At 46.1% G+C, this 13,134-nt stretch overlaps 1 protein-coding gene across 1 annotated transcript in view; it reads left to right on the top strand.

Annotated features, from left to right (window-relative positions):
• LOC120065602 (GTPase-activating protein and VPS9 domain-containing protein 1-like) overlaps window positions 1–12,689 on the top strand; it is a 29,884-nt gene extending 17,195 nt beyond the window's left edge. The window contains exons 11-27 of the mRNA XM_039016695.1: window positions 752–925; window positions 3,915–4,052; window positions 5,285–5,419; window positions 6,072–6,182; window positions 6,544–6,624; window positions 7,296–7,642; window positions 7,836–7,923; window positions 9,303–9,374; window positions 9,513–9,632; window positions 9,714–9,843; window positions 10,037–10,149; window positions 10,467–10,626; window positions 10,918–11,105; window positions 11,360–11,573; window positions 11,798–11,870; window positions 11,989–12,186; window positions 12,549–12,689. Of these exons, the coding sequence (XP_038872623.1) occupies window positions 752–925; window positions 3,915–4,052; window positions 5,285–5,419; window positions 6,072–6,182; window positions 6,544–6,624; window positions 7,296–7,642; window positions 7,836–7,923; window positions 9,303–9,374; window positions 9,513–9,632; window positions 9,714–9,843; window positions 10,037–10,149; window positions 10,467–10,626; window positions 10,918–11,105; window positions 11,360–11,573; window positions 11,798–11,870; window positions 11,989–12,186; window positions 12,549–12,689 (2,483 nt within the window). The remainder of the gene's footprint in view (window positions 1–751; window positions 926–3,914; window positions 4,053–5,284; window positions 5,420–6,071; window positions 6,183–6,543; window positions 6,625–7,295; window positions 7,643–7,835; window positions 7,924–9,302; window positions 9,375–9,512; window positions 9,633–9,713; window positions 9,844–10,036; window positions 10,150–10,466; window positions 10,627–10,917; window positions 11,106–11,359; window positions 11,574–11,797; window positions 11,871–11,988; window positions 12,187–12,548) is intronic.
• The last annotated feature ends 445 nt before the right edge of the window (window positions 12,690–13,134 follow it).

The raw sequence follows: 13,134 nt of genomic DNA, 5'->3' as shown, positions 1-13,134 counted from the left end.
TGTTACTTTTGATTTTGACCCCCCCTTTGTTCAGGGACACATTATTCCTTTTCTGTTAGGCACATGTCTGTGGAACTTGTTCAGTTTATGTCTGTTGTTGAATCTTCTTACACATGTTCAGTTTACTGAAAATAAACGCAGTTGACAGTGAGAGGCTGTTTCTTTTTTTGCTGAGTTTATATATTCACACACACATACATAAATATACACCCCCCCCCAGAGGTCTTTACTACAACTGCACTTGAAGAAACGTTCAAAGTTCTTTACATTTTCCATTTTGACTGACCTTCATGTCTTAAAGTAGTGATGGACTGTCGTTTCTCTTTGCTTATTTGAGCTGTTCTTGCCATAATATGGACTTAGCCCTATTTGGTAAAAGACCCATCTTCTGCACCCCCCACCCCCCACCTTGTCACAACACAACTGATTGGGTCAAATGCATGAAGGAAAGAAATTCCTCATGAAGCTGGTTGAGAGAATGCCAAGAGTACAAAGCTGTCATCATGGCAAAGGGTTGCTATTTTGAAGAATCTCAAATAAAAAATATATTTTGATTGAACACTCTTTTATGGTTACTACATGTAGGTACTACACTACATGTGTCACTTCATAGTTTTGATGTATAGCGTAGAAAATAGTAAAAATAAAGAAAAACCCTAGGTGTTCTTAAACTTTTGACCGGTAGTGTATATCAATGTCAGGGATTGTTAAATTGAGCCGTGATAACTTTGTCAATATTTCTAACCCCCAGCCACCACTCAGGACAACCTGGATGACAAACTGAGGAAGTTTGAGATACGAGACATGATGGGCCTGACAGATGACCGGGATATCTCTGAGACTGTGAGTGAGACCTGGAGCACAGACGTGCTGGGCAGCGACTTTGACCCCAACATAGACGAAGATAGACTGCAGGAAATAGCTGGTAAGACATACAGTACCAGTCAAAAGTTTGTACACCTACTCATTCCAGGGTTTTTATTTTTACTGCTTTCTACATTGTAGAATAATAATGAAGACATCAAAACTATGAAATAACACATGGAATCATGAAGTAAACAAAGTGTTAAACAAATCAAAATGTATTTTATATTTGAGATTCTTCAAAGTAGCCACCCTTTGCCTTGATGACAGCTTTGCACACTCCTGGTATTCTATCAACCAGGTTCACCTGGAACGCTTTTCCAACAGTCTTGAAGGAGTTCCAACATATGCCGTGTGTTTATTTATATATATTCACCTGACTGGTATGGCATATCAAGAAACTGATTAAACAGCATGATCATTACACAGGTGCCCCTCGTGCTGGGGAAAAAAGGCCACTCTAAAATGTGCAGTTTTGTCACACAACACAATGCCACAGATGTCTCAAGTTGATGGAGCGTCCAATTGGCATGCTAACTGCAGGAATGTCCACGAGTTATTTCCAGAGAATTTAACATGAATTTCTCTACCATAAGCCTCCTCAAATGTCATTTTAGAGAATTTGGCAGTACATCCAACCGGCCTCACAACAGGCTACGGACAACGAACGCAATTGCATTTTATCGGAGGCAATTTGAAAGGAAAGTGAGGATACCTTACAACTGAATGCATTCAACTGAAATGTGTCTTCCGCATTTAACCCAACCCCTCTGAATCAGAGAGGTGTGGGGGGCTGCCTTAATCGACATCCACGTCTTCGGCGCCCGAGGAACAGTGGGTTAACTCCCTTGCTCAGGGGCAGGACGACAGATTTTTTTCCTTGTCGGGGATTCGATCCACCAACCTTTCGGTTACTGGCCTAACGCTCTAACCACTAGGCTACCGTGACAAGATCCTGAGGCCCATTGTTAGGCCCATTTTTTTTATTATTATTATTTTTTTTATATGTATCTGGGACCAATAAATGCAAAGCTGTATTCCCAGTCATGTGAAATCCATAGATTAGGGCCAAATGAATTTATTTCAATTGACTGATTTCCCTATATGAACTGTAGCTCAGTAAAATCTTTGAAATTGTTGCATATTTTTGTTAAGAAAATGTAGCACAATACTGTCATGTTGTGGTGTATGTTGTAAACGGCATGTTATGGTTTCCTCTCCATAAGCAGCCCTGTCCTATAAAGCACTCTATCCCTTGAGGATTGCTATTTCTTAATTTTACTTTTTTCGAGTGATGTTTGGATGGGTGTGTTCTTGATTGAGGTCACTCTCTTGAATGCCCTTTAAGTTTAGCTATGGGTAGATGGTTATATGTGGGTAGAAAATGGGCACTTCGGGCTGAATCCCAACTTGAGATCCTTGTGCATAACTAGAATGTTCCCATTGAAGCATCGATGCATGATTTCAATCAAAGTATGAGTTCCATGTGTGCAGCTCATTATCATTATCTGCTATTCATCTAGCTTGTATTTCTAACTTTTGTGTTTGTTTTTTTAATAGTTCCGCTCATTATAGCCTATGGTCACATTTATTCTGGAGTATCCCATTTTATTTAGCTAATTCTGTAAAGTAAGGACAACCTTTAATGGCGTCCGCATACATCCAAGCCGAAACAGTTCGGTAGAGTTTGTGCATATATTATGACGACGTTTTGGACTTAGCGAGTTTTTTCGGGTGGGTTGGTCGTGCACACCAACAGTTCTGGAGGCAAGCTGAAGGTTGAAGTCTACGCCCCTTTATCGGTGATTGGTCAACAGTAGGGGTTCTTAAATAAAGTCTTATCATTCAATGAGAAATGTTTTCATGCACATTTTTTTCATTGAACAATAATGCACCGAACATCTTAGATGTAAAATCACGCAAATAAGATTTATTTGGCAAAAACGTCAAAATTAATGACAGATTTCTTGACATAGATTAGTTCTGACTATTTTGGAGTGGCTACGGCGTCTCTAAATGGCCAAAAGGTACTATTGCTGCTTTTTTTCTCGTTTTTCAAGAGAAGGTCTTTTTAAGGGAGTTTACGAGCACACTTGTTCGGTTAGACAAGTTCAGCTTGGCACCAGCCGAACTGAAGCATGCTGACGCCTTAAGACATCAGAATTGTTCATTTTATTCCATGCAAACCTCTCTCTCTCGCTCATATATATATTCACTCAGTCTCTGCAGTCTTATTGACCTTGGTTCCTTCTCATTTGCATCCACCATTTTTCATTGCTCGGAATATGGCGTTGGGGGACTTTTCCATCATTAAGTGAATTTACAACGGTTTCCTTATGTGTTTTCTCCAAGGGATTGGGTTATGAGATGCACATTAAATATCCATTAATACCTCATTATCCCACTGATAAGATTACCATGATAATGAGGCAGACATTCTAATTGTTTCACTTCTTGTTGTGCCACTCATTTAATCATCCACCTGAAAGACAAGTGCTCTGCGCCTCTACCTTGAAGACTGTAAACATGGACAGCAGGGTAGAGCTCCTGCCGCAAGGAAGGGCCCTGCCCCCGCCCTGCAGACTGTTGCCTGGGCGCTGTCACGCACGTGCGCCTGTGTGTGCTGTGAAGTGGAAACATGGCGTACCTGGGAGTGTGGGTACCACGGGTCGACTCATGATCCGCACCCCGGCCACCATACTCCCACTCACACCTGCTAGCTCTTTCCCCTCCTCCGCATTCTTCCGCCTTGTTAACCTGCCGCAGCATCCCAAATGGAAATGGAGGGACGTCGTGTGGAGGACTTTGTGGGAGGGTGGGTGAGGGGTAATTTGGTTGTGAGTAATGCCCGGCTTAATCAACAGCTCAAAGTCATGGCTCAGGGGGCGGCGGTGGGGTGAGATATTACCATTAACCTTTGACCTTTGGCACAGGTGTGTGTGTGTGTGTGTGTGTGTGTGTGTGTGTGTGTGCGCGTGCCTTTGGGCCCAGCATGAAATGCCCGTGACGCCAGGCTTTCTCTCTCTCTGTCTGTCTGCGTGTGTGCTCAGGGGCGGCTGTAGAGAACATGCTGGGCAGCCTGCTGTGTCTACCAGGCTCTGGTTCAGTGCTGCTAGACCCATATGGATCCACCATCTCCGAGACCACCAGCGAGGCCTGGAGTGTGGAGGTCCTGCCCAGCGACTCAGGTGGGTTCAGTGTGGAGAAGGGGATTAAAGGGGCTGAAGGGTGTCTCCTGTCTTTCACAACTTCCTACACACATTTTCCATGAGTTTTATGTAGATTCATTTTCTTGTCTTCCTCCATGCACTGCATCTGCATGAGTCACTCCAGTAGGTGTGTGCACGGTATGAATCTCTGTGTGTGTGTGTGTGGGCGGACATGCCAGGTGTGGCGTCCCCCAGTTCCAAATCAAGGAAGTGGGTGCAATCTGTCATGTTTGTGTGCACTAGCCTGTCTATCAGGGCACATCTGCCTGTGACAGTATAAGGCAGCTCTGGGCTTCCCCAGAGGAACCTCCAGGTGTGTTTGCACCTGTAGTGAAGGAACAGTCGTGAGGAAATGTGCAAGGAGTGCTGTTGTCTGCTGGCGACATCCTCTCACAAATCTGTAGGCTTTGCAGTTCTCTTCGGACAGTGGTTCTATGTATGGACATGTGCTGAGCAGTTCCAGCACAGTGTGAATGTGGTCCCATTGCAGCAGTTACAAACCATACCTTGTGATGAACAGCAGGAATCATATCAATCTTACACTGTCTGTTATTTAGTTAAAACAAGGTTAACCCTTATGTTAGATTACGTAAATTCCCTTGAAAGTCAGTGTTTCATGAATATCAATTGAGTGCTCTAATAAAAGCATAACTAGGGTTTCTTGGGAAAGCCCGGACTCTGTTAATTGAAGTGGACCATTGCAATATGTGCAGTGTTAAATTGACATGCATGAGTGTCTTGATTGCTTTTTGTTCCGTTTGCTGCCCCTGTTCTCCTCTGTAATAGGGCTATCTGATGCTCACCTGGAGTTGAGCGCTTGTTTCATGGCTAGGCAGCAGAAAACTACACTCCAAAGAGCACTTCACTAGCACATTATTACTAATGAGCATGCAAATGACTACGGCTGTTACTATGGAGCCTCTGGGTTAAGCTGAACAGCTCCATTGGGCAGCCACAAAATGGGCTGGACTTGACTTTCTGTTTTTCTCTTTGTCAGTTGTAAATGGTTTGTTTTCTTTCGTGCATATGAGCTTTTCTTAGCTATTACTTTGTCCTCCCAGAGAAGGGAGAGCAAACATACAGCAAGGTGTACATTGGCATTGATAGGCCTATTTTAGGCTGCCTACTGTATGCAAGAACAAACCACATTGACTATAACGGGATGTGACTGTGCTGTGTGTGTGTGTGTACCTCCCCCTAATCCCCTCCAGAAGCCCCAGACCTGAAGCAGGAGGAGCGTCTACAGGAGCTAGAGAGCTGCTCAGGGGTGGGCAGCACCTCCGATGACACAGAGGTCAGAGAGGTCAGCTCTCGGCCCAGCACCCCAGGGCTCAGCGTCGTCTCAGGTACCCTGCGTCTGTCGCTCATTGAAGCTGTGCGGTTAAACCCTATACATCAGGTTTCATTACATATAAAACACATAGGTTGCTTTTACTTGATTTCCCACTAACTGGTCAGTTACATGGAATACATGCGGGCTAGTTTAAAACCACGTTGGGAGTTGTCTGTGTTAGTTGGAAAACCATCAAATAATGCTAAATAGCCAGGACAATCAGGTTGGTGTGAGAGTTTGGCAAGGACACAGAGGTTAACCCTGGCACTCTGTACAGGTAGCTCAGGTGAGCAAGCCGTGCTGACATGCTTGCCGTAGCATTCCAGATTAAGAGGACTGGGCTAGTGCCCATGGCTGAGCCCCTATAGGAACATGTCCCAGAGGGGCCGGGCCGATGGATAGGCTCTGTCTGATTATCACTCTTACTGCAGCTATCTGTGTCACCATCCCCACCCATGGGATCTCCCGCTACCATATTTAGAGGTCCCAGTGGGATCATTCGGCATATCCTCTCAATACATTGTGTATGGTGTCATGCTGCTACCTTTCAAATGTCACACATTCAATCCCTCAGAATAGGAGCTAGTCAGCCAAACCAAGTCTTCCACCAAATGTAAACATCTCCTGGATGACAGACTTTTGAACAGACACTTTTTCTTCTGCAGCGACATCAGAAGACATCCCCAACAAGACAGAGGACCTGCGGTCAGAGTGCAGCTCGGACTTTGGGGGGAAGGACTCTGTGACCAGTCCAGATGGGGAGGAGTCATCCCATGGTAGGAGAGCGGGAAGAGTCACCTCAACCCTGGCCTGGCTGTGCCATCACTACACTGTCATCAGCAAGACCTATCAATCCCTGTCTGCTCTATAGCTGAGCTGCCACAACCTCTCCACTACACTGGAATGCTGCTGACCCTGTTGGAGTCTTTCTGCTATGTTTTCATATAAGATGTTTAGACCATATTGCTCAAATACAAAGCGTAGGTACATTGATTATGATGACTCTCTTTGTATAATACAAAGCACAGAATAGCCCATGTGCTTTTCAATGACATGACCAATTATAGCTGAAAGTGGCTCTCTGTTTAGTGTATGAATGTCATTCATAATTCTCTATTTCCCCTCTTGTTGTTTCAGGAGCACATCACAGTTTGGCCTCTCCGCCCTCTCAGGCTGACTCCTTACTGGCCATGTTTGATCCCCTCTCTTCCGGCGAAGGTAATTTCTGCTTCCACAATGCTCTGGGGTCTTTGCTGTGTCGAGTGTCCAATCAAACCCGGAAATGAGCATCATTAAGTCGTGTCTAATGGCGTGGGCTCACAGAACAGCTTGAGCTCTGAGAAATGAACCAAAAGAGTCTCGCCCCAATTACTGGACAAAACATTAGTGCAATAAAAATGTCTACTGCGTGGGAATGTCATTTCAATTAGCTAATTTGGTGTATAAAATGTCCATTGTGGTTTGCTCTTTGTTCTCTCTGCTCTTGGTAAATTGTGGCCCTGTCTTGCTCAGTGTTGTTGTGAGTGGAGGAGGAGATGGCTGGAGAGGGAGGGGAGCTGTGGCAGGGCTGTGTGTCTGTGGCAAGGTGAAGGGATGACAGGTTGAGAGACCTCACCCCAGGCACTTTGGCACAGTCCCCTTGTCCCACTGTGCTCATGGCACCAGGCTGCCATTGGAAGCTTTTCAGGAGAGACAATCTACCCTTGGAACAGGTGGCCTACCCACACCTAGGGCTTGTCTCCCATCAACCTCTCTCTAGCACTGTCCCTTACTTTCTAAATGTATTGCTGTTCTTTTGTTTCTGGACAATCTGGGTAATTGAGAGTGTGATACACCCCTATGTATTAAGCTGTATAACCAAACTAAGCCATGTTTTTTCCCCCCCACAGATTCCTCCACTGGTACCATCGTGAGGCCCAAGGTGCACTACGCCAGGCCCCTTCATCCTCCCCCTGACCCTCCCATCCCAGAGACCTGTGCCCTGGGCCAGGAGCCCCGCTACTCCCTGTTCACGCCCCACTGCCTGGCCCAAGCCGAGCTGGAGCACACCAAGCAGCGCCACTCCTACACAGACAGGCTGGTACGCAGCCGCAGCTCTGACATTGTGTGCCCAGGCCGCCGACCCACCAGCGACCCGGGCCTGAACCGCAGGGCTGCAGCCGAGGAGCGGGACCATGCCGGGGCCTTCTTTATGGGTCCGTTCTCGTCTCCTAGCAAGGACTCCCTGAAAGGAGAGGTGAGAGCTGCTGGTCATCGCTGCCTGTATCGTGTGTCAGTCCTGTATGCTGCTCTCCAAGCCTAGTTTTAGACCTACTGCTCTATAGCAATAGTCTAAGTTTGAACTCTACTGTAAGCCTTTCTTTCCTGTCCTACCGTACAGTATGTCACTATGGATTTTAAAACATACTTGAATGTCTGTTTTCCCAAAGGTTGAGGAGAGAAAGGACAGTGATGAGGAAAAGTCTGATCGCAACAGACCGTGGTGGAAGAAACGCTTTCAGTCAGCCATTCCTAAAGGTAAACAATCACTTCAACTACTCTTTTCCCCTCCATCACTGTGTCATTTTGGCATGCTGTCTGTTGCAAGAAATGCTTTTAGTGGGTTGAAAATTGTTACAATTCGTTAGAGAATTGCATGGTTCCTATGTATCGTACATTATTTTCATTCTTTCACTATCTTCTCTTAATCACATCTGTTGCAGAAAATGGAGTGTTTCAGACCTGTACTGTTTGTAACGTGAGAAAGGGAGTGATGATGCGTGATAGATTACACATCTCCTGTTGCAGTTAAACCCCAAACCATCTCTCATGGAAGTGTCAGGGAAATAATGAGCTGTGCCTACAAGAGATGACTGCGTATTACTCTTTTAGATAATGATGTTCCTTTAGTGAACATTAAAGTTGTATTAATAAAGCCAGATCTGCAAAGAGAAGTGTAAACCTGTGAAGTCCACATAAAGGCCCTTCTGTTGGCCTGGCCTTGCTGCTGCTGTGCTGTGAATACCATGGTGATGTGTAGCCCCTCACACAGAGTGGCAGCCAGGCAGACTGAGTGTGTGAAAGGCCAACCTTGTCTGTTGTGTTCCTCACACAGTGCTGTATTGGACGGCTGAGAGTGAAGTCCCAGGTAACACGTCCCGACACTGTAACTGTCACCATTGAGCTAGCGGCTCTGAAGTCAGTGGCTGAGTTCTGTAGGTCATGAGGCTTGTAGACGTGGCCCTTTGTGATAAAGCTGTGATGTGATATGGTGCCACCTGAGTTGATGTCTCTGGCTCAGCATTCATGCATTTGTTTTGGTTGTCTCCATTTTTCTTTTTGCACTGTACTGTTTGCGATACAACATTGTGAGCCAATGTTAGTGGAGCGCACAGAATGGCAACCCATTTAGTCGAATCATTGCTAGTCCTCCACATTCTCTCCCTTTAAATATCTGTCCTGTAGGAGATACGTCTTATCTGGACACATCCCGTTTGTCTAGTTGACATGTTATTAGGATGAACCTCACCTGCTTATTTGTACAAATATATACACTTACTGTATATATTGATATTTTATCATGTGTATATATCTATGATCTTATTTCTCCATTGCGGTCTGGCAGTCGTATTATTTCAGCCATGTTGGTTTTATTTACCACTTTTCCTTTGCTATTTTCATGCAGTAAAAAGATGGATAAATCTCCTTCGTTTTGTTCAGTGATATGATGCTATGCTGCGGTATGCATCTCTCCTCTGCATTGTTAGTCAGAAAATACCTTGTATAAACACATGCTGTTAATGCTGTAGTGAACCACTGCTGTGTGAAGTGAGTCATGATGGGACTGTGGTCCAGAGACGGTGAGAGGAGAGCGTAGCTGCACTTCTCCTAGCTCACTCATTATGCCCTCTCCACAGCTCCGATAGCAGCCTTACGGAAAAGGGACAAGCAGGAGAAAGACAATATGGGCCATGAACGTGTCCCACAAGGTCTGTCCTGATTTACTGTCATTGCACTCAGATATTGCTGAATCACAGGGAAATGAATTGGGCATGTTTCCCATGGTGGGTTTAATCCAAATGTGTCCTGTGTGTGTCTGTGCCTGTGGTGTCTCCTGTATGTGTCAGACGACCCTCTGTTCAGGAACTCCCAGGCCCAGGCAGCAGAAGACATCCTTGACAAGTACAGGAACATCAAGAGGACCAGTCCCAGTGAAGGAGCCACTGCTGCAGCCTACGACGCCACAGGTCAGTGTCTTTCTCACTCAGGTACACCCACACACACACACACGTTAAATTAATTTGAGCGTGTGAATGTGTTGTACACAGAGTTGTGTGGAGAGGAGTGTGTGCACAACTCCCCCAGAGACGAAGCTCTGCAGAACATGTCCACAGACGACCTGCCAGACTCAGCCAGCCAGACAGCCCAGCAACACGATTCCAACAAGTTCTCATTCAGGTCAATCAACGCTAACCAACTCACAGGAATCACACAGCTAGGATATTGATAATAGTAATAATAAGATCTTTGTTTATACATCAGATTTCATGTGATGCTTAATTAGCCAGAAGTGCTTCAGAGGCAAAAGACCAAGTGATAAGATTGTCAAACCAAATCTACATTTGGCAATTTTTTAACTCATATTTTGCAGTGATGCAAAGAAGAAGTTGAGGCTGGCCTTGTGTTCAGCAGAGTCTGTGGCCTTCCCTCTCATGGCTCCTGCCACCACACGCAATGGGCTGCCTGACCACACAGACTTTGAAGGTACCAGACGAGCTACTGTAAAAAATCACTGATCTGTTTTGCACATTCTATCATCACTGTTCATATTATATCTGGCCACATTCATTCCTGTAAGTAAGCCATCCCACTACACGTTGACCATCAGGGCACGGCCACACACAATAGAAAGTGAAATTATTACATTTGAAATCCGTAAGAGACCAGCTCTGTAGTCATCAGTCACATCCACATGTCAGGGGGGAGCAGGACAGGCTGATCTGATTACAGCAGTAGCCCTTCTCCCAGTGAGGGGCCTGCGTATCTGACCCACCGCCACCTCCCTCCCGTCTCCTTCCCAGACAACGAGATCGTGTGCTTCCTGAAGGTCCAGCTGGCGGAGGCCATCAACCTGCAGGATAAGAACCAGATGGCCCAGATCCAGGAGACCACGCGCTGCGTCAGCCGCTTCGACACACGCACCTGCAAGAAGCTGCTGGCTGCCATTGCTGAGGATTACAGGTAACTGTGGAGGAAGACAGACATGCTGCCGAAGGACCAGCACTGCACATTCACCTCTTCTACTGCAGGACGTAGTTCTGTGGCATAGTTGGTTGTTTTGTTTGAAATACCTGTGTGTGTCTATTTGAAAGGATAAAAGAAACATTTTGGTTGACTGTCAATGAATGTTGAGTGTACTGTCTTATTTCACCGGTATTATCTCAGATCAACATAATTCTGTCACTGAACACAACTGTTAATAAGCATAATCCATAATGCCTGTCTGTGTGTGTCCGTTGTACCCTCCGGTAGGAAGCGGGCACCCTACATAGCGTATCTGACGCGGTGTCGGCAGGGCCTGCAGACATCCCATGCCCACCTGGAGAGGCTGCTGCAGAGGGTGCTGAGGGACAAGGAGGTGGCTAACCGCTACTTCACCACAGTCTGTGTTCGCCTCCTACTGGAACACATGGAGGCTAAGTCCCTGGACTTCATCAAAGGTCTTTGCTGCTTATTACTGACACACTCACTGTGATATTGTAACCATGAATCTACTCATGTTGTCTCTGCTAGTTGATTGTCCGCTGAATGGCCATAGAGTGGAATTCAAAATACAGACACGGATATTCAACCTAACTACCTGCACCACACTGCAGTGCGTCAATCTGTAACCTCTAAAATACTGTATCTCAGGTTCCTCCCCCAGCCTTCCAGGGGTGCATAGTGCTCAGTGTGTCTGTCTCTGCCCCTCCAGCCTTCCAGGGGTGCACAGCGTCAGACGACAAGACGGCGGCGGTGGAGGACTTCCTGCGCTACCTGTACGGGGCCATGGCCCATGATGCAATCTGGCAGTATGCCAGCGAGGATCAGCTGCAGGATGCCCAGATGGCCATCGAGCGCAGCGTCATGAACCGCATCTTCAAGCTGGCCTTCTACCCCAACCAGGACGGAGACATCCTGAGAGACCAGTGAGTAACGGTGACCGCCACCTCAGTCACACAGCCCCAGCCTCAGTGTGGCTGCTACCCCTGACGCTATCAAATGACCCAGAATCCTCTCCTCCTCCTCTGATGCTATTGTAGCAGCAGTATCTTTGACATATTTGAATAACCAATACCCTGTATTGCTATGTTATGTGTTTATCTTAGGCTACTGTATCTATTGCTCTCTACATCCATGTTTCCCCCTCTAGGCTTCTTCAGGAACACATAGCACGTCTCTCAAAAGTGGTGACAGCGAATCACAAAGCTCTTCAAATCCCAGAGGTAATGCCCCACAGATGTGTATCCCCCAACTGTCCGTCAAAGTCTGAGATGTTTTGTGTTGATGTTTTGGAGCTCTACAGATTTGACATGCTGAATGCTTTTTCCTGTGTGGCTCCAGGTGTATGCGAGGGAGGCTCCCTGGCCGTCTGCCCAGTCAGAGATCCGGACCATCAGTGCCTACAAGACCCCTCGGGACAAAGTGCAGTGTATTTTACGCATGTGTTCCACCATCATGAATCTCCTGAGTCTGGCCAACGAGGACTCTGTCCCCGGAGCTGACGATTTTGTCCCTGTGCTTGTCTTTGTCCTGATAAAGGTGAGCATCCATCGCAAACTGATATCAAGTTACTCTGAGATGTTTACAACAACCTATTCACTTTAGATAATGAAAATTGATACCTCATTAAACCATATCTTTAATTTCACAAACATAGTTATTAAAAGGATAGGTTTTGCTAGAAGTATGACCCTCGTCTCCCTAAAATGCAGAGGGGAGAACTGAATCCTTAGCAGACCTTCTGACAATTCTTTCTCACCTAGACAACTGTATAGTAAATGTGTAGTATCAGAAAGATCTTGCTGTATGATAACTTGTATGGACATATTCACATACGGCATGTATTATACATGGCGGACGTGTGGCTCTCTCCGTGGTTAATGTGAGCCCCCTCCCTCCAGGCAAACCCGCCTTGCCTGCTGTCCACTATTCAGTACATCAATAATTTCTACGCCAGCCGGCTGAGTGGGGAGGAGTGCTATTGGTGGATGCAGTTCACCGCGGCAGTGGAATTCATTAAGACCATCGACGATCGCAAGTGAAGCAGAACAGCCACCTGTATGGGCAGACCGTGGTGAAGGAGACGGGACTGGGAAACTTCCCAACCAACTGCTCCCTCTCTCTCTGCTCCCCACAGCCACCAGGACCCAGGCCCACACCCTGTCTGCTGTCTGTTTGTATAGCTGTACATAGTCAGAGACTGAGAGTATATATGCTTATTAAGTGGGCAAAATCCAGTTTTTACAGTGGAGAAAAAGGCCTTGGAAAAATGGCAGATGTTAACTTTGAACTTAAACTAATTCAAATTTTTTCCTTTTATCTCTTGGGTCTCCGTAGTCATGGTGAGGTGTGGGGGTCTGCATCTGAAGTGTTCTATCTTAAGTTATGATTCTGATGTTAAATTGACTGATAAAGCTTCTAATCAGATGAAAGGGGACCATGTTTCCTAGAGATGATCTCAGATAAATGTTGTGGAAGGGGACTTCA

This window comes from Salvelinus namaycush, chromosome 1 (genome assembly GCF_016432855.1).
Source record: "Salvelinus namaycush isolate Seneca chromosome 1, SaNama_1.0, whole genome shotgun sequence".
Lineage (NCBI taxonomy): Eukaryota > Metazoa > Chordata > Actinopteri > Salmoniformes > Salmonidae > Salvelinus > Salvelinus namaycush.
This window is presented reverse-complemented; position numbering and strand designations above follow the sequence as displayed.